We start from the raw sequence: 20,213 nt of genomic DNA on the forward strand, positions 1-20,213 counted from the left end.
TTGTCAGTTTGAATCGCCATAGTGAAAATAACAAAGGCCGTTCAGTGGGACACATCACCACATGATATTTTACATTTGTCAACCACCTACACGTGCTCCAAAGGAGTTTCTGTGTGTTAGGGAGGGAGCAATGTGACAGTTGCACCTCCATCATTAGCTCTGACTCTCATTCCAGCCTGTCAGCCCCTCCAGCACAATAAAGACACACAAGAAACATCTCTGTGTTGGCCCTATTGACACCAGCTTCAATTCACATTGTCTCAAATATCGTTTGCCTAATTTCTGTCACTCTTGTCTACTCTGTCCGATTCTTTGAACAAAATAAATGTCATTCCCATCAACCTCAGATGTACTTTGTGTTTAGTGGTAATTGACAAGTCTAAGATGGCCTTCATGGAAAATGTTATACTTACTAAACATCAGCATATTTCTGGCATTTTAATTTTTGATTTTTGTATTTGTAACTTGAGCTTCCCTTGGTACAATAAATGTTCATTGTTCATTCCCAGGAAAGTGCTCATGCTCTCTAGAGACTTCCACCTGCTAAGGCAGCTAACTTCAGTTTAACTCTACAGCTAACTTGAATTGGTATAAAACAATTGAATCATGAGTTGCTTCTAGACTTTCACAATGTGAATGCACTGAATGGATCAAATGTGAAAGTGAAACATCATTTCGAAGGGGTTATGACGCTAAAAAAATGTAGCCACTGTTTTACAGGTACTCCTTTTCCCTTTTTGGGCCTCTGTTGGACCCTGAAGTTCTGCTATTGTTGTATTGTTGTTGTCTGCTATGTACAGTACTGTGGAGAGGAATAACCCCTTGGGGACAGTAAAGTCTAAAGTCTAATGTTGTGATTCCACAGTTTGGCCACTTTGTCAAACTGACTTGAAAGATCGGTGCTGTCCCTGGGGTTCATAGGGGCCACAGGATAGGTACTTGTGGTTCCCACGAATTTGAACTTCCTTGTGAGTATTGTGACGTTAGCATTTAGCACAAAGCACCGCTGTTCCTAAGTGTGAGAGGCGCACAGAGGCCAGCCGACTAACCAGGTAGTCGCTCCCAGCTGACCGCTCCATTGAATCCAAATTAAAATTGGTCATTCGGCACTTGATAAATAGACCACTATAGTCACCTCTGCCGGGCAACACCAGCTAATCCCACGAGAGCACCCGCTCTTGTTTTGAAAGGCGAGCCTCAGGGGTTGTCTTTCAAAGGGGAGATATTTGGGCCCCATTCTATTTTAATGGAGAGGGCTGAGATTCTCAAGAACCCTGTAGGGTCCTCCCGGCTGTCCTTGATGGTCCCACCTCTTGTACCGCTACACTCATCATCCGGCATTTGAGATGGCTGCTTCAATGGATGGACGCAGACACACTGACAGTTCGGACAAGTGGACCAAGATAGAGTGAGCTGGACCGTGACACTAGCTCTGGTACAACAGATGGGACGTTTTGTACTTTGTAGATTAAGTGGGTGAAAAATGGAAGTGCAGAGTGGTTTGATTTAAAAGTACACCAATGGTCTAACAGGGTTGACCCCAAAATTCATAATTTAAGTCATCAGCACTCCCAGTAGATGAACAACAGCTTAGAAATCTATGTCATGCATGTTAGTGATACAGGTGTTCAGGAGGAGTGGGCTCTACAACAATTGCAACCAGTATCCTTAAAATCTGGAGTATTATTTAATATCTTAAATGTGTAAGGTACAGACAGAGAGCACCCCATGTTTTAGTTCTGCAGTACTCTAAATTGTTCTTTGATGTCAGGTCTGTATAAAAGTTGTGTCCTCAGCCTTTGAATGTGTGCTCAACACTAAAAGATCAGTAAAAAAAAACAGGTGTCCATCTTCTCTGCTTGTTTATGAAACCACACACTCACATGTCCGGTGCAGGTGGATGCCAATGTTGAAGACTTCCTTTGAAAGAGAGGAAAAATGCAAACACTGTAGAACTGGAAAGTATACTAACATGCATGTTGTTTGAAACATGCAAACGTCTGTGGACTGTTGGGTTTTAACTAGATAACGCCTCCATATAATGCAAAATGATGGACTTAACAACCCTGTAAAACAGCTGTAAAACAGCTCAGTTTCGGGTCATTCATCCCCTTTATGTTTAACCTCTGGAACAGGGTGGTCCTGTCACTCTGTTCACATTTTTGTGAGACACACACACACACACACACACACACACACATACGAGTGGCAGTTAGCTATCTATTTTGAGTCTGTCGCAGTAGCAACTGACACATGCTGAGGATTTCAGTGTAGACCCCCAAGTCCCACACCAATGAATGAGTGGCTCATCAGGCTAGAGATGCGACTCGGGGGGCAGAGGGCACGGGACAGGGGACAGGTGTATGTGGGCAAGAAGAGGCAGGAAGCAGCGTGAGATTCACACGTGTCCCAGACAACCTAGAAGACATTATGTCAGCCACTAGAAGCTTATCCAGATAAATGTAACACTCTTAATCACGCATGTATAGAAGATACTGTATATCGAGTCTTGTTAACATGAATAGAGGCTCTGCAGTCTGCCTGGCAACCAGTGTAGACAGCCTGTCTCTTATCAGTGAATTCTGAATGGTTATAACTAAATAAACCTGTCTTGTGCGTTTCAAATGCTCTAATAGTATACATGACAAAAACACATCAACTTCTGGGCTAAAATGAGACTATTTCCATTCACATAACATTATGAAGCAACATGATCTGTTATGCCATTTCAACAAAGTAATGAATGCTTGAACGTTTATATATTATCAAAAATCCAGTTAAATATTATGTTGATTTTTGAAAAATTGCAATGAAAACCACATACAGGAGCCAGGAATAGCTGTGGTGACAATAATCTTATTTTATTCCACTACCTTGAGAAATCATTTTCTTGTTGATAATTTTGTTATTTCTTTCTTGAGATAACCATATAAATATCAAATTTTTGCAACACAATGACTTCTGTTATCTCAAGATAAGATATTTTCATCATGTCAGCACAGATGCTCTGGTCTTGACTATTTTAGTTGATATAAAAACTGACCTAATGTTTTAGATTAACCCCGTCACAAAATGTAATAATTAAGTAAAAGACTGAAATTATATAACAATGAGCTAATAAATAGGTGTTGCAAACAGCATTTTTACATTTGGACTTGTCATAACAGGTAAAGCATAGATGCAACTAATCACAATAGCAATGGCTCAGTTGCTTTTCCTGTCACCATTTTATTAATTGCACCTGTATTCTTCCTGCTATGACATGTCAATATATCTTCTGTAAAAATGGCGTATTCAAAACATTGATTCTAGAGTGTCTCCTGCAATTAAGTACCCATACTTGCACACAGATAATTTTGCTCCTCTTTTTGTAATAGAGGGAAGATTATATTTAAGTGTTGAACATCGCCCTTTTAGGTTCCTGTCTTTGGTGGCATCACAGGACACAAATGCACATGGGTGTCCTTTTATATCTAGTCTGATCTTGCACACACGCACACACACTATAGTAACTCATTCATAAGTGCAGATCAGCACCCCTACCATGATCAAAGCCATGAGAATAGTTTGTACCCAGATGTCATAAAAAAGGCCAATACATGCAGCAGTACATACAGTTGGTCGGACATCTTCATGAATGTGTTTGTGTAAAGATTGCTGTATAGTAAGAGGACTGGCGCACAAAAGCCCACGATAAGTTGTGCAATTCAGCTGAAATACTCCTAGAACTCTTTAGTGCTATGATGCAAAACTATATTTTGAGTGGGTGTGATAACTTGGCCCTCTGACGTCAGGGGAGTCATAGCTACAGTTCAGCTGTCTGCTCTTGTGTTCCCTTTCTTTCTCTCTCTGTCATCTGTCTGCCCTCGTGAATAGCCCGTCCAGTGGGGAACATGCTGTGCCAAGCTCTGCCATGCTGTGTCTGTCTGCAAAGAGTGTGTACAGTCAGGGAAGCAGGGAAAAAGAGTGGAGGCTGAAGGAACAGGAGGAGAAATAATGTAATTTTTTCACTCTTTATCCAGTGGATTTCCTGTTTAACTATTAGGTCATGCAGGCACTAGCTTGCCAAGAGTTAGCAGGGGGCCTGATGAGGACATAGGGGAGATGGCCAACAAGACGCCTTGTTAAAATACCCTCATGCAGCCAAAGGAGGTGCCAACCTGTAAGATGGGCTCTCACTTACACATAGATGCACAGACTGAGAGTAGGGATAGGCAAGCAGCCAGAGGAGAGAGGAAAAAAAGGATGTAATAGGCAAGCAGGTAGGGGAAAAGTAGTCTTGAAACCAGTTATAGTAGAAAAAAGGGGGGAATATTCTGACCCCATTCTATTTAAATGGCAAGGTCTGGTATTCTGAAGAACAATTAAAGTAAAAGTGAAAGCAACAGGTAGAGTTGATTGTAAGGTTTGTACCCCGAGGTGTAAATGAAATATATTTGAAATATATTTGTTTTACATAATTGATGTAGGCAGAAATGGGAATAGGTAAGATAAAAGAAAGAGAGATAGAGAAACAGAGAGAAACCAAAATCCCCCCCCCCCCCACCACCACCACCACCACCACCACCACCACCCACCACCCACTCTTTATTTATACCCCTAAAGACAGCGGGCTAAGATTTCTGGCACCAAAACACACGTCACGCTTGCTATTTCTGTCTGAGGTGCCACATAGCGCCGAGAGGTTGGGTGACATGGCTGAGGCATCATGGGGCCAAGGGACTTCCGTACACCCACGCAGCCCTTTACATGACATTTCACACTTTGGATACCTTTGTGCATGTTTGTGACTGTGTGACAGAGCATGCTAACAAGCACAGAATTGTTTCTTGATGAGGAAAGTGTAAGATGTCACAAGTATAAATTTTATGCTCTGAGCGTGTGTGTGTATGTTTATGAATCGGAGAGTGCGTGAGTGTGTTTCTTCACCTTCTGAAGAGGAGGTGTCAGGAAAGCCAGAGGTTGTTGATTCAGTCTTATGAGGCGCGAAACACAGTGTGAAAAGTGATCCCTCATGGTACACAATCACTCTGCCCTGTATACCTGATATCCTAGTAACGTAACATAGCTGGTCTTGAACCAACACTGTGCAGCGTTAATGTGTTTCACAGCATGCTTCAGAGAGTATAATCGTGACATATTTCATATAATTCAGCCTGTCATATATGAGACTCAAAGATCACCCTATTGTTGTCATGTATCCTGCAGTTGCTCAGGTATTTTTGAACCAGCTGATGTGTTGAAGTTCGCGGACAGTTAGCTCATTTGCAGCGGCACCTAACATTGCTTGGGCTAAGACTTGAACTGCCATTGCAGTTGTATGCAGGGAGCAGCTGGTGTCAGATACCCATATGTTCATGGTGCACTAAATCATCATCACCCTGAAATGTGACCCATTAATAATGGGACAATAGAATGCAACGCTGCAATAGAAAAAGATGGAGCCCTTATATCAAAGCACTGTCATATTTATTACCAAGAAAAAAAAATACATTAAAGGCATATCATAGTCATTTGTCACAGCTGTTATTTGAACATCTTAAATATATTACTTTGACAATATTATACAGTAAAACACACTGTTGTTGACAGTTGCTGCTGGGGGGCACAGTTGCAACACAATTTACTCACACTGGTGGCTAGATCGAATTTGATTCAACCTGACAACCATGAGGATTGAACACAGGAGCATGCACCCTCAAACTAGGGCTGCATGCAAAATCTCATTATACAGGAAATCACCTGAAATTCAATACAAAACAGAGAGGAAAGTGGATAAGGGTAAAACTGCAACAAAGCAATATATCAATGTGTTGACCAAGTTTTGGCACAGAACAAGCAAAAAACAACAACACAGCAACACTGGAGAATGTTGTGGATGTGATTTTGAACATTACATCTAGATGACATGAAGCATTTCTTAGCGACTCACTTAAAGCACTTTGTTTAACTGAAAAGTCCTTACTATTTACACAGACAAAAGGTGTTGGGTGGGCTTTCAGAGGGGAGAAAGCTTTACAGAAATGGAAAATGTATCACATAATGACAGTCTCAGTCTGAAGTGAATAAGAAATGTGAGGCCGGTGCTTTAGGGCGGGGCTTGGGGTTCTGGTCATTGGGCTAGGAGAGCGGGTCATAGGGCTTGGGGGTCGGTACATTGGGCCCGATGGGGTTGTGATCCTGGCAGTAGGGGTTCGGCTGGCCCATCTGGAAGGAGGTCGCTGGTTGGCTGGCCGTGCAGGACGAGAAAAGCTCTTCCTGAGGTTTGCTGGGGACAACTCAGCTGGATTTGCCTGGACAGAAACATTACAGGATGTGTGTCAGTGTTAATGTGTGCAACTGTTATTGAATCTACTTCTAATGAACTGCTAATCAAATGAGGAGCCAGAAAAACATACCTGCTGTGGATCCTGTCTATAAACTGTGCGTCCTGTTCTGGGACTGGAGCTGTACTCGTGTTGGATCTCCAGCATGTCCAGCAGCTCAATAAGTCCTTCATCCCTCCCTCTGCCACAACCTTGCAAATCCGACTGACCCACTATCCCACCCCTCTGGATCTTCTGAGCTCCAGATGAGGCACTTGAGACCCTGTAGTCCATTTTGGGCTCCACAAGATGGGAGGCAGGTTTCCTTGCTCTCTCCCCATGAGCCAGTCCTCCATCTCTATCAGCCAGACTGTTCGCCCTAGGTCTAATCCTTGGACTCCCTGACACCTGTGATCTCCTCTGGGACTGTTGGGGACTAGGGTAGGATCCTTTAGAACCACTATAGGTTCCTCTCAGATCCTTATGGTTCAGTCTACCAGAGTCTGATACTAACCCCCATTCTTGGCTGGGCTCTATCTCTGCTGTCAGCACATCAGAATCTGCTTGGCATTTCTGGTTAGGCACGCGCACAGACGCCCTGCCTGTGACTGCAGTGGCTCCAAGAGCTCTGCGCTGACAGCCAGGGGTGGGGCACTTTGGCTCAGACACCGGTCCCTGTTGGGTCACCACTCCTGATTCAGTGAGCAATTTGCCCTCGTTTTCTTGTAACATGGCTCCGAACTTCCTGAGAACAGAGGGGCTGCCGCACTTCCTATCTCCGAGAACTCCTGGACTGAAGCACTTCCTGTCCAGACCAGGAGATTCAGAGGCTGTGATTGGAAGCTGTGAGGTTGAGCGTGAATGTACAGCAGGAGCATCCCTCTGTCCAAGAGGGGGTTTGGGTTTGTTGGGGGAATTCTCTCTGCGGGAAGAGCTCTTCATGTGAGAAACTTGGTTCTTTCTGTTTTCAGTCTCCTCAAAACTGCCCGAAAACTGCTCTTGACCAACCCTGCTGGGAAATTAAGATGATAATAAAGGAAATCAGGAACAAGCATAAATACACTCAACAGATGTCATTCTATAAAATGCCTATGAACGTAGCTCAAGTACAAAGTCACTCACCTTTCATTTCCAGATCTTCTTTTGATCTCTTCCTGGTATACAGGGGCACCCTTGCTCACCTTGATTGTGTCACTGAAGTGCTGGGGGAGATGAGAAAACATATTAAAATAAGAATCCAACCTGCACCTATATTAAAAAGCTTTAAATTAGAGTGTGCTACTTCAAGATCACTGGCAAGGTTCCCTGTACTGTACCTTTACCAAAAGTGAACCTCAACTGACCCTTCATCAATGCTTGATATAGCACTGCTAAAACTGTTTGGATATACTGTACTTTAATGTTGGCAGTGCACATGGCGTTTCATGTCGACCAGTAAAGTCTTGGCTTTATACTTGACTGCTCTGACAGGAGTTAAGGAAGTGTTCAGCAAAGAGTTGGGAAAGAGTAAAGTGAAAGTATGTGAAACTAACTCCTATCTGGTAACTTCTCTGTGTAAGCAGACTTGAAGGAACCAGCTTACTATGAATAATAGTAATCAATATGTTCCTGACTGAACACCCAGCTTTGACTTATGTTATGTCCACCTAGCAAGTGTCCACCAACTGGATAAGGAAGGAAAAAAATGATAACTGTTTTTCTTCTGCTTACCACATGGCGAGCTCCATTGTTCTTCCGGCTCATTTGTTTCCCCTGGCCCAAATAATCCTGCAATAAGTCTCCGATTTCCGAAACGCCGTTGGTGTGGCAATAACCATAGCCATTCTGATGACTCAAGGGGTAGCTATACCCATTGGGGCTATAGTTACAGCTGTTACTATAGTGGTGTGGCACTGTTATGGCTCCTGGGTGATTATTGCTGTGATGGGCAGGCATAAAAAGGCCATTGCCATGGCTGCACTCCAAGTCGCCGGCATTTTTCTGGTTGTCAGTGGTGATATCGCTTCCTCCTCTGCGGGCCTGAACTTCACTGTAGAGCTAAAGAATGAAAACAGAAGAAAACATTAATAATGTCCTGCTGACTTCCTGTTGAATGTCCCTCAGATATTGAACTTTAATTAGGTGTGTATCTACAGGACCCAACCACAAACTGTGTTTACACAACAACAAGTTTTATAATTATCACAATATCATTGCACAACCTAACCTATATTTATGATCAGCACATGTTATTCCACTTTACACAAGCATCTGTTTCCAATTGCAACCTTCCTTTGGTATCTGTTTTCAAACTCTGTGTTTGTGTGTTGTGTATGTGTGTGTGTGTGTGTGTGTGTGTGTGTGTGTGTGTGTGCGCGTGTGTGTGCGTGTGTGAGTGAGACAGAGAGAGAGAGAGAGAAAGAGAGAGATTGTGTTAAGCGTGTCTGTCAGCACATAACAGTTCAGTTTAATTAGCTTGTTAACATTTGTTTGTATCACTGCTCCAACAAGGACATAAGGTTGAGTCTGTCTGTGTGCTGCCAACACTTTATTATGGCGCACACACACATACACATTATGCCAATTAACACACACTCTTGGGACTTTGAAGCACTTCATAACCTGGAAACAAACCCGTTAACATATTCACACACTCAAGTAGCATATGTCCTCTTTGAATCAGTACCAACCACATTCAGATCATTGCTAAACCAAACTGTGCAATGTTTATTCAGATGATCCAGATTAATTTCTTCACCTGCAGATAAATGATCTGTCAAACTACTAAGCACACAAAAACAATTAGATGGTGTTTGAACTAAACCTGTGCAGAATTATTATACTTATACATGTCTGTCCCTTACTGTCCCTTATAATAAGGTAGGTAAGGGAACGGCTGATTTATTACACAAAAAGTGGTGTATCAGAGTGAAAACTAAAACACTCAAAACCCATTTTCACTCATTAGTTAAAATCATATTTACTGCCCCAAACTATGCAAATTAAGTTTCAGTTTAAGATGATGTATTGGGAAGTCCTCTCTCCAAGGGTCTGACACAGAGTGCAACGTTTTTATGCAAAACCTCACCTCTTCTATCTTTCTCTGGATGTCCTGCAGCTGATCCTCCCACTCCTGCATCTCTGAATCAAAGTTGTCCATCAGCTCCGACTTCTCTTGCCCCCAGCCCCGACCACTGTGTTCCAGCCCACGCTCCAGATCAATGGCTGCCATGACGCAGGCCACTCAATACCAAAGCTTTTATAAATGGCAATTTCCCCTTTCTCCTGTTTCACTTTCCTGTCAAGAGGTCACAGTAGGGTTGCTGGCGAGGGACGGAAGGTTCAATGGCCTGGAAACGCAATATAGACAAATACATGGGAGAGAGGAAAAAGAGGATTGTTAATGATTGGTTTACTTTACCAAATAAATCATGCTTTCAGCTTTTTTCCACCTCTCTTTTTGTATGTCATTAACCCCAAATATGGTTTTGAAATCACATTTTTTCTTAAACATTTCTGCTACTTTCGCAATGCTGGTCAGCCTGTTCTTCAATAAAGGCAATAGAATGAATCAATGGCAATGACTAAGACAAAGTAGAATGTGATTGCTTCAAAGACTTATGTTGGACACTTTCTGCCCTTACAAAGGTCAGATATTTACAGCCCTCTCCTTTTGCATTCTTGTCCAAAATTCGCAGGCATGTAAGTCTACCTATGCAGCACGTGTGGACAAGAGTGTTTCATGACAGCATCAGTGTTTAGACTCTTGGTCACTTTGACCTCCAGCCTGCCTCTTGCGCACCTCGCTACATGGCAAGAAGAAAATCTCAAGCATACACTGGGGTGGCCATTTTCTTGGAACCTAACCCAGTGGTACACACATGGCCTCTGTTCTGTGACCCTTATATCGTTAATCACCTAAACTTAAAGGCCATTTACTGCTTTATCTTGGCTATAAAACTGAGAAACCTAATAGCTGATGACTTAGAGTAAAAGAGACTAATTATGTGCAATTCTTGTGGAGAATATTTAGGGTTTAGATGTGGAGTTACTAAACTTGTCTTAAACGGCTGCACAAGGCTTTAAACATTTGAAAGATTCAAAATTAAGGCTTTGTCGATACATGGGTCGACAATGAAATGTCCTCTTCAAACTTTTGCTGTATGATATATAATACATTCAAAACTGTCACTGAGATGTATCTCTGCCTGGCAAATGTAATCTAAAACTAGTTTTAATGGATAACTAGTCCAAATAGGAGCACTATTTGCCAAACTACTGCTAATAATTGTTGACCAGGCTTTTTGTTGTTGTTGCCATCATTGAATATGACAAGTATACTGGTCGAAAGTGCCCGAATGTACCAGCCACTTCCCCCCCACCTGTGATGTAAGAGTAGAGTATTAATAATCTTGTAACTATGCATAGTAAACTGGCTGCATGGCCTGTGTCATGGGAGCCAGGAGAGTGGATGCGTCAGACAGAAAGAAAACCAAAAAAAATTACATCCTAAACATGACCCCAAATAAATAAAGAAGTCAATTAATAAGTGAGATTAAAGTAAAATAAAGATTTTTTTTAATTAACTAAATTACCAAAAAGCTTAACAAAACAGTAAAAGCAGGCAACTTCATGTTTGCCATTCATGCTCTTAACTGTAGTAATATGTTGAGCCTTTATACTATGAATTTAAATTTAATAAATAAATTCACATTACAGCTGCCTCGATAATTATCAAATGTCCTTACCTTATTTTAAGTTAAAAATGCTCACTACCCTCCAGTAAATCCTCAGCCTGGTCTAGTTCCTGTGCGCTCTGCGCTCTCCAATGGATCCACTCCCCTCGTCGCCAAATTGTCAAGTCCCTCTCTCCGGTGCTTGCCCCCTCGGTTTTCCACCGCTGTGTTACGTAAAACCCCGCGGACTGGATTTAAAGTGCACTCTCTCCGATAGTCATGCCTCAGTGTCGAGATTAAGCGTTGGCAAAAGGGTAAACAACTTTTTGTTCCAGCCGGGGTACCCAGCCTTTATACCGTCCCCCTGTGTTTACGTGAGCACGCCATCGGAGCCGGGATCAAATATCATAATGTCAAATTTATTCCAGCATTTGAAGTCTCCATGGGACAACTGTCGTCACCAGCATCCTGGCTATAATTATTGGGGCTCACGGAGAGAGGGAAAGTGTTTACATTGCTATTTCAGCTGCAGCAACCTCTTGGCCAATGGGCTTCTCTGTTGCTACTCCGCTTTAGGATGCTTGGGCAGATTTTGTCTTGTGACCAACCCCTGTTGCAAATCGTTTTTTCCAAGGGATGCCAAATGGGTGTGGGTGACACAGTGAGTAATAATGTGTCACGGTCAATAATATCTTTATTAATGATAGTCAAGACAAAAAGACTGCCAGGTGGATGCCTGGCATGTTTTGCAATATTTTAAGTCATTCTTTACAATCTTTCAGTGGTAAATTTAACATAGTCTTAGCTTTGTAATTTGATTTAACATACGTTTTTTGGGTTTTTTTTTGGTGCAAATTCAACAAATATTACTGAGTACAATCAACATAGGTGTCAGATATTTTATGTTGCAAACTGTGCAAATGAGAAAAATCTCAGACTACATCCTGGTGTAACCTGTGACTGTGTTCTTGACTCATCCTGCTGCAGTGACATCTGAAGACAGTTGCTACTGTTCAATCTGCCACACCATCAATTACTAATGGCTGCCTCTAATCAGGTACCCTCATGGGAATTTTGGGGCACCCGGACAAGATCTGACATTTGGCACTCAACATGATCATCAGAATTCCTTCCAGTTTGAAGCCCCTGGATCAACACAGTCATTCCTCCACCTGTTGTGTTTCCTAATACATGACAAGCACAGCCATTCAGGAGTTAAGGAGAGGGACAAAAACAAACTTTATCCTTACTTTACCTTAAGGCAGCAACAGCAGGATGATACATCAAGTGTCATTCTGAAAAACAAAGAAGAGGTGACTGCTGTCGTAAAACGTTAGAAGAAAATATATTTAGTATTGAGGTTAAACCAGGACATAAAGGAGCAATGTTAAACCTATGACCTCCAGTTCATGTAAGTCTATGTTCACACTGTGGTCTGTCTTGTTCACGTCTGATTAATTTTTTCATTGATTGTATTGATCTATTTCTACAGTATGTGTGTGACCACATAATACCAACTCAAAGGTCCACATACTAGCTTTCTCAAACATCTCATAGTCATCACAAAGAGCAATAGGAACTGACCCAGTTTCCCCCTGTTTACAGTCTTTATGCTAAACTGAGCTAAACTAGTCTAGTCAGCTCATGTCTCTCCTGGCTCTGGCTCAGCCGGAAAGCAAGTAAGGGTATTTCCATAAAGGTCTAACCATTCCTTTGACAAACTGGACTGAAAAATACCACAAGATGCGGTTGATCTGTGACGGGGACAACAGACACTTTTTAGGAGCTGGGGCAATATCAGATACAGTAAGAATAATAACAGGTTACATCAACAAGCCTAAGCACCTATTTGTTTTTTGCATAGGATAATCATCTTCATAGCCCTGTGCTGTAACTCACCTTCTTCAGGGACTCATGTGGACAGTAAGGTGTTATGGATAATGTAGACTCCAGTGTTGAACCTAGCCACACATCCTTAAATGTGACAGTGGCCTTGGCAAGTGCTGACCTTTTCCTGTTCTTTGGGTAACCTTGGCAACAAATGATGCGGGTGATCAAAACAAACAAAAAAATCAAATCACACAAAAAAAAAAAAAAAAGGGGTGATATAAATTAAGGGAAGCGTACATCACAGAACAAAAAAAAGGGTAAAAAGAAAGACTAGTTTAAAGATGGTGGCATAAGAGAGGGATGAGAACAACACAAGTATGAGGATGAGAAGGATGATGGGCTGAAACATCTGGGTGGAGGAAGAGTGAAGTGACAATGAGGAACAAGAGGTTGTTTAAGTGAGAAAAAGGAAGAAACAGAATCATCATTGACCAGTTTGAGATATTTCATGTGCCATAATCCAACTTTACTCATACTGTGTACTGTACATTTAGACTCTCTCACCGACAGCGGCTCCTCTGCTTCTCTGTCCTCTGGCCGCGGCACTTCAAGTTTGTCTATGAAGGCCTGCAGTTCTTTTCGGAAGGCTTTCATCTGGGCGTTAATGCGATATAGCAGCTCATGTTCCCTGATCCTGCCCCCATCCTCCTCTCCAACCTCCTCCCCTCCTAGCCCGAACATTAGGTCCCCGTTGGTAACGAAGACCCTTGCCTCTGAGATGATGGTGGCCGTGTCTGCAATGAGCCGGTCGATGGTCCGAACGAGCCTCTCCGCTTCAACACGTATGTCAATCATGTGCTGCCTGTCGCGCAAGCTGCACCGCCCACCAGGCAGCAAGCGGGCCAATGCAGAAGAGGCGGCACCCTCAGGACCAGTGGGGGTGTAGAGGCCCCTAGTAGGTGTCAGGCACCGGCTGCTGCCGTTATTGTTTCTGACCTCATCTGAGTCACTTTCTCCGCCTACAGGACCCTCACGTTTGCGGTGTGGCGGGAGCAAGCGGGAGGAGGTGGAGTCCTCGTCGCTCTCACGCCGACCACTTGTTGCACCGCCAGCGTCACTCTCTGCGTCGCTGTCTCTCGGACTGGGTCGCAGAGAAAGGTGGGAGGCCAGGTCATAGCGCTGCATGTTGGAGAGGAGCACACGGTTCTCGTACTGCAGCTGCATGACCTGTAGGGAAAAACAGAGGTGGTAGTAGTGTGGTAGAGCATAGCTGTAGACTTTTAGTTTGTTTTCTAACCGTGATCAAATTTCTACAAAAAAAGACATTATTAGAAAAATACTTTTATATGGGCCCTAACAAAATACTTATGTGGTGACTACAGCAAAAAGTACAGAAACAAATATTTTATCAGTTCATAATAAAATTATCAAATTAGAGTCATTATAGCCAATCAACCCTTCATACCTTGCCACTTAGGTCATTAATCTGTAGCCTTGCTGTCTTCAGTTCCTCCTGCAGCGCCTCTGCTTTTGCTCCATCTATCCCTGCACCACCTCCTCCTCCTCCATGCCTGGCACCTCCCTCATGTGTGCCAGCTTTAAACCGTAACTTGTTCAGCTCTCCAGTCACCCTCTGGTTCTGTTCCTCAGCGTCAGCTAGGTTCCTCCTCAGGAGCTCTGCCTCATCTTCCACCAGCTGCAGCTGCTGCCTGAGCTCCGTAAGATCATCTCCAAGGCCTCGCCCTGCTCCCGGCCCGCCCATAGCTCCAGACCCAGAGCCTCCCGCCCCCTCTCCTTCACCACGTAGGTCGTCAAGCTCAGCCCTCAGGCCTCGGTTCTCCACCTGTGGGAAAGAGGGGAACCCGTTCGCTAATCTCATAACTTCCACTCAATAACTCCACGTTGAATTGTCTGCTCTTACCTCCAACTCAACAATTTTCCTCCCCAAGATGTTGGCCTCTTCCTCCACCAGACGGAGCCGCAGCTTCAGTTCTGACTCGCGGGTGGTGGGTGGCCCCCCAGCCTCTCCTTTAGGATGGGTGCTGTCCAGCTCGCCATAGAAGGAGCGGTACTTCTGCAGCTCTTGCTCCAGACGGTCCTTCTCTTTGTCAATCTTGGCCGTCTTCTTCCTCATAAGTACGGCTTCCTCTTTGATGAAAGCTAACTGGCACTTAAGGTCCTCATTGTCCTCCTGAAGCAGAGAGGAGAGAAGACAGACTGTACTGTACCGCACATGCAAGTAGAAACGGTTCAAACTTAATCCTACAGTTAAGAAGGTTGGCAATCAGATGTAAAGATGGAAGAACATAAGATTAACGTGCAGAGAAGATTTATGCCACAGTCTTTCTAAGCCAAAACATCTTTCATTGGACCAAGAGGATATTTGACAATAAGTCTTAAGTAACTGCTGAAGCTCTGCAAACCCAGATTTCTTTCTCTTATCAAATGATTGGAACATTTGCTTTGGCGTGTTACGTGAGGAAAAAGCAGTGTTTGATTTGGAAACACAAACCTGCAGAATCTATGTTTTTAATGAACTGTATTGATGCTGGAATGAATGATTGAATAAAGGAAAAAGATCATTATTCAATGCTGAGATCACACACTATGGGAAATACTTCCTGATGATTCTTTCTGTTTCTTTGTGGTAGTGCAACTGTTAATGCAAGGCAAGAAAAAAAAAGAATGATAGGCAGTGATTACAGTATTTGTAATTACGTTATTATTAACCTTTATTTTACCTCGAAGACCATTGAGGAGGAGTACAATGGTGTTGAGAAACATTTACACCAACACAATGAAACACAAAACAATATCAGGCAAAGAAAAAAAAAGAAAGGAAAAAAAGAAAATGAAAAGGAAAAATGAAACAATGAATATATACAGTTAAACAGTCAGGATACGGTGTACATCTCACCTCATTAGGAGTCTGTGCTGCTTTCTTGTCTGTCTTTTGGATGTCCTTGCTTCCTCTTCTCTTTTGAGACTATTGGAGGACAGTGAATTATATAATGATCAAATGTGTGACCACCACGCTCCCAGCAGGTGTGTATGATAGTGATATGTGTGTGCTTACCTCTTTGGCTTTGTCTAGTTCATTTTGCAGAGCTTGTTTGGTCACTTCCACCTCTATAAGTTTCTGTCTCAGCTTTTCATTCTCGTCCTCTGTCTTGGAGCGTTTCTCCTCTACCTTCTCCAGCTCGTGGTGCAGCCTCACAGAGACATCCTTCGCTACCTGCAGTGGTTGTTTTGTGATTTAATTGAAAACTACACTCGTGAAACTTAGTTTAGTTCATACAATGATAAAACTTTATAATATTTATTGTCAAATGAAAACCTTAAACACCAATTTTGGAAATTCCCACGTTTTATTTACAACTTTTATAAAGTTTTACGATCTTGTAAAAGATAGCATATATCTGATATTTTGGATGGAATTCTTTCATTTGTGGCATCAACTGTGGTGCTTAACATACATTCATTACACATTAACTACAACATCCTTTTGGCAGAGTAATCCCGATATCCTGCAAACTGCACCCAGACAGACACCTCCCCCTCCCATCTGTACCTTCAGGTCCTGCTCCAGACTCCTGAGCAGCTCCTCATCGATCTCTCCGGTCTGGGCGTAGCGCAGCCTCTTCCTCTCAGCCTTTCTCAGGCGATACTGCAGGATTCGGCAGTTCTTGTTGGCTCTCTCTAGCTCACGCCTCATTTCCTGCAGCTGACAAGTGTCTTCTTCGTAGAACGTGTCTCGCATCTCATCCATCTCGGTCCTCATCTCTTCAATCTCACACTGGTGGACAGATTATTGTAAGTGTCACAATAACAATATTTCGGTTAAAATTATAACCATAAGTGAATAATCTGTAATCTTTTGGGGTATAGAATTTGACTTTTGACTCCATATATGGAGTAATGGATGTTTTGGACATGAGCCAAATACAGCCTACTTCAGGCAAGCAAACGATTTTATGTGATGTGAATTTAAAATTATTTAACATGCCATTAAGACAACATTTCTTTCTTAAATGTTTACTGCAGCTACCAACATGGCACATGCATCTGATGCAAATCCAAGCTGCTGACTCCCTTGATTGTCCCTCTGAACAAATGATATTATTGATCATAGCAGATCAATATTATTATGATCAATAGGCAATTAGTCATTTGTAGCCAGTATAATTTCCCTTTAGGTCTCAGGTTTATGTTCTTGGTGAAGAATTCTTGGAGGATGCCCAATACACAAATCAATTCATGTTTACTTGGCCATGTTTACTTGGTGAAGGGACCATTTTGATTCATCTGATAAAAAAAACAACAACCCAAATGTCGACTGGTGAGGTTGTATTTTCATCTCCACATAGTTAAAGCTGATGATGGAGCACTAGCAGTCCATATAAAAACGAATATGTGGCAAAGTGGCAAACCTTGAGATCTTCGTTTTCATCCAGCAGTCTCTCCATCTCGTCTTCGAAGGCCTGGTCCTGCTGCTGTGTCACGGACCCCGCCTCTGTAGCCTCTGCAGCCGACTCCGGCTCTCCGTGAGCGGCCTCCTCTCCTCCACCGTTGCCGTCTGCTTTGGTTTGCATCTTCGCCCCGCTTCTCTTCAGTCTCTTCTGCAGATGGAAGTGGATCAGTTCAGCTTGTAAGCATCCTCCTCTCCACAAACCCAACCCGAGGCCCGATGTGCATCCCGCAGACGGGTCGCTTCTCTCCCTGCGGCTGCCTCCCTCTCCAGGTTTCCTCCCTTTCTCTTTCACCGAAAAGGCAGACGAGATTTTACGCTGGTTGGAGTCACCTTGGATGCAGGGCAGACGTAGAGTGGAGCGAAGGGACGGCGCTGAATCTATCAGATCTCTTCCAACAGCATCCGCCCTGTTTGGTCTGACGAGATCAGCTTCAGCACCATCCGGGTGAACAGCTGCACCGGCGTGGCTCTCGGGCTCCCTCTCCCTTCCGTCAGCGGACCTCTCCTTCACCCCGATGCTTTTACTCCTTCCTGCAGAGAGTGGAGACTTGGACCTGGCCGGGTGTCTGGGAGCTCGCTTAGTTGCCCCTTCCTGGGCTCTGGCCGGCGAGGGAGCCCGGTGCTGCCTCCTCCCTGCGCTATTGTCTGCAGCCGATGACGATGGTGATGGAGGAGCTGCAGCGCCACTCGTGGCAGGCTTCATTCTCTGCTACACTGACATGAACTCCAAACATATTTACAGTGTTTCATCCTGGACAAGAGGGGACAACACTCATTTAATTACACTACTTAGCCATAGTTCCAACTATTTTGCAACACTGAGAAAATTAGAAAGTTTTAACTTGATCCAGGATGGAAATCCACAAGATGCCGCTCTTCTCAAATTCTTTAAAGTGCTCACCTTCTCATCCTGACCCAACTTTACGAGGGAGGTAAAGGATTACTTATTTGTAAGATATCATTACAGACAGACTTTAGCCTACTGATCCCAAAGACCTTACTTTTTTTTTCTTCAAAAGTTAAACAAAATGCCTTTTCACAAAGAGGTCCACATTATATATTAATCCTTACCGCAGAGTGCTGCTGGGAGGCGCTGAGGGCACCACCAGGCACTGCAGGGGCACGGGCCATATGACGTGATCATGTACGTCAAATCAGGAAGCAACCCCCCTTCCACATGGTCGTTTCACCCTGTAACAGTGACAGCCCTCAAACTGTTTTACACCAAGAACCCCTAAACTGACTCAAACTAAACCACGGACCCCGGTTTGATAAAGTCTTGTCCCGGAGCCCCCCATCTGATAAGATTTGTTGCTAAAGATGATATTATGTTAGCCTCCTTATGGATGGAATTACTGTATAGTGAAATTAAATTATTCCCCTTTTGCTGCCCCCCGGAACTTCATCTAGGTCCATACACAATAAGTATTGTATTATAAGATCCCACTTTACTTAAATTAAAATTAAAGATTGCTTAATCGGAATTAGCATAATTAACTGCCAAAGCAGGTGTCAAAAGGTAAACTAATAGTTTAAACTGCATGTAAGAAAAATTCGTTTTTAAAGTAACCTCTTAAAATTGCATTTCATGTATTGACAATAAATACTCAATAACATTAGAAATGACGATGCTTTTAGTGTTTGCAGGGCTGTTACCCTCCAAAAATAGTTTGTAATTAATATGTTGTAGATATATTTAGGAATATGCACCTTGCAGGCTCAACCTAAACTGAATTAATACTAGCTTTTAATTTGAGCCTTAAAATGATGTACATATTGTATAATGCATTGTGTAATAGTGCAGGTGTCACCTTAAGGCCCTTATCATCTGAAGTTATATTGTGATTTAGTGGGAAATACCGTATTACTTAACACATCTACAACTAATGAGACCACCAGAAAACATTTGCCACATAGTGAACCTGGAGCCTTATAGCCCTGTGAGGGTCTGAGGCCCTGGGTCAGTTGTATGCTTGCACAGTTCTTGATCCAGACTTTAATATATAATTCATGCATGCACATACAGTATGTTTCACCCAGTTTTAAAAAAACAACAACAAAAAAAACTGCACTATATTGCCCTTTACCTAATCTGCATCTGACCCAGGAATGTAATGGCTAAATGCAGGCTCAGCAGCAGAGGGCGCTGTCTACACATAACTCAGCACAAGCTCTGAAAGCAATCTGTCCCACACAGACGGGGTGTAAAACGCTGACTGTTTCCACTCTCTTAGGCTAGAATGAGCTCCTTAGTCATATAATTGCTAATGAGATGAGTGAGTGACAGGTCGGGTTTGCAAGGCTTAACCCCTGCAAACTGACCCTTCACCCTCCAACAGACTGGCCCTTTAAGAAGACAGGGCGAGTAAATCGTCAGTATACCGCGAGATTACAGGCCTGTACATTTGTGCAACATTATCAATGACAGGTTAAGAGTAATGAATTTGAGAACTATCAGTTTGATTTTTGCACAAATTGTTTCCATGGAGTGTTGCATATGGAAGTGTTTATTTAAAGTTTGGCATCAAAGTGCAGCCATTTATTAATTATTCTGACACAAATGGCTTTGCCCAAAATCCACAGTACTTGTATACATACAGGTATGTGTATGTATTCCTGTGGCAGCAGGATTGCAGGTTATAGTGACCTGCGCTAAATGCCTTTGGTAGAAAAGCTGAAGCCCTTCAGCAATCCTCTTAGTACCTTGGCTTAGATCCCTCTGTGTCCCCAAGGAGGACAAATACACCTCCTCACACTCATCTCATCCAATGTACCATTCACATCTACACCCTTAGACCTCTTTACAACTCCACCCTGATGGCACGGGTGCAAAGAGACAGGTGGTGGGGCACCAGGATAAGGTGGAGAGTAAAGTAGTGCATGTACAATAGGATAGAGACAGGAAGATGTGGAGGAGGAGAAAATGTAGAATACGCTAAAAGCATTTGCTAT

The 20,213-nt window shown here is 43.1% G+C and overlaps 1 protein-coding gene across 1 annotated transcript; it reads right to left on the reverse strand.

Annotated features, from left to right (window-relative positions):
• Positions 1-13,088: 13,088 nt before the first annotated feature.
• On the reverse strand, positions 13,089-17,964 carry LOC133997747 (protein SOGA3-like). The gene is made up of 8 exons (XM_062437451.1): positions 17,221-17,964; positions 16,362-16,586; positions 15,867-16,025; positions 15,708-15,776; positions 14,712-14,981; positions 14,256-14,633; positions 13,355-14,017; positions 13,089-13,199 (listed from the first exon to the last, which is right to left on the reverse strand). The coding sequence occupies exons 1-8, from the start codon at positions 17,962-17,964 to the stop codon at positions 13,089-13,091; spliced, it is 2,619 nt and encodes an 872-aa protein (XP_062293435.1).
• Positions 17,965-20,213: the final 2,249 nt, after the last annotated feature.

Source organism: Scomber scombrus, chromosome 17 (genome assembly GCF_963691925.1).
Source record: "Scomber scombrus chromosome 17, fScoSco1.1, whole genome shotgun sequence".
In the NCBI taxonomy this organism is placed as follows: Eukaryota; Metazoa; Chordata; class Actinopteri; order Scombriformes; family Scombridae; genus Scomber; species Scomber scombrus.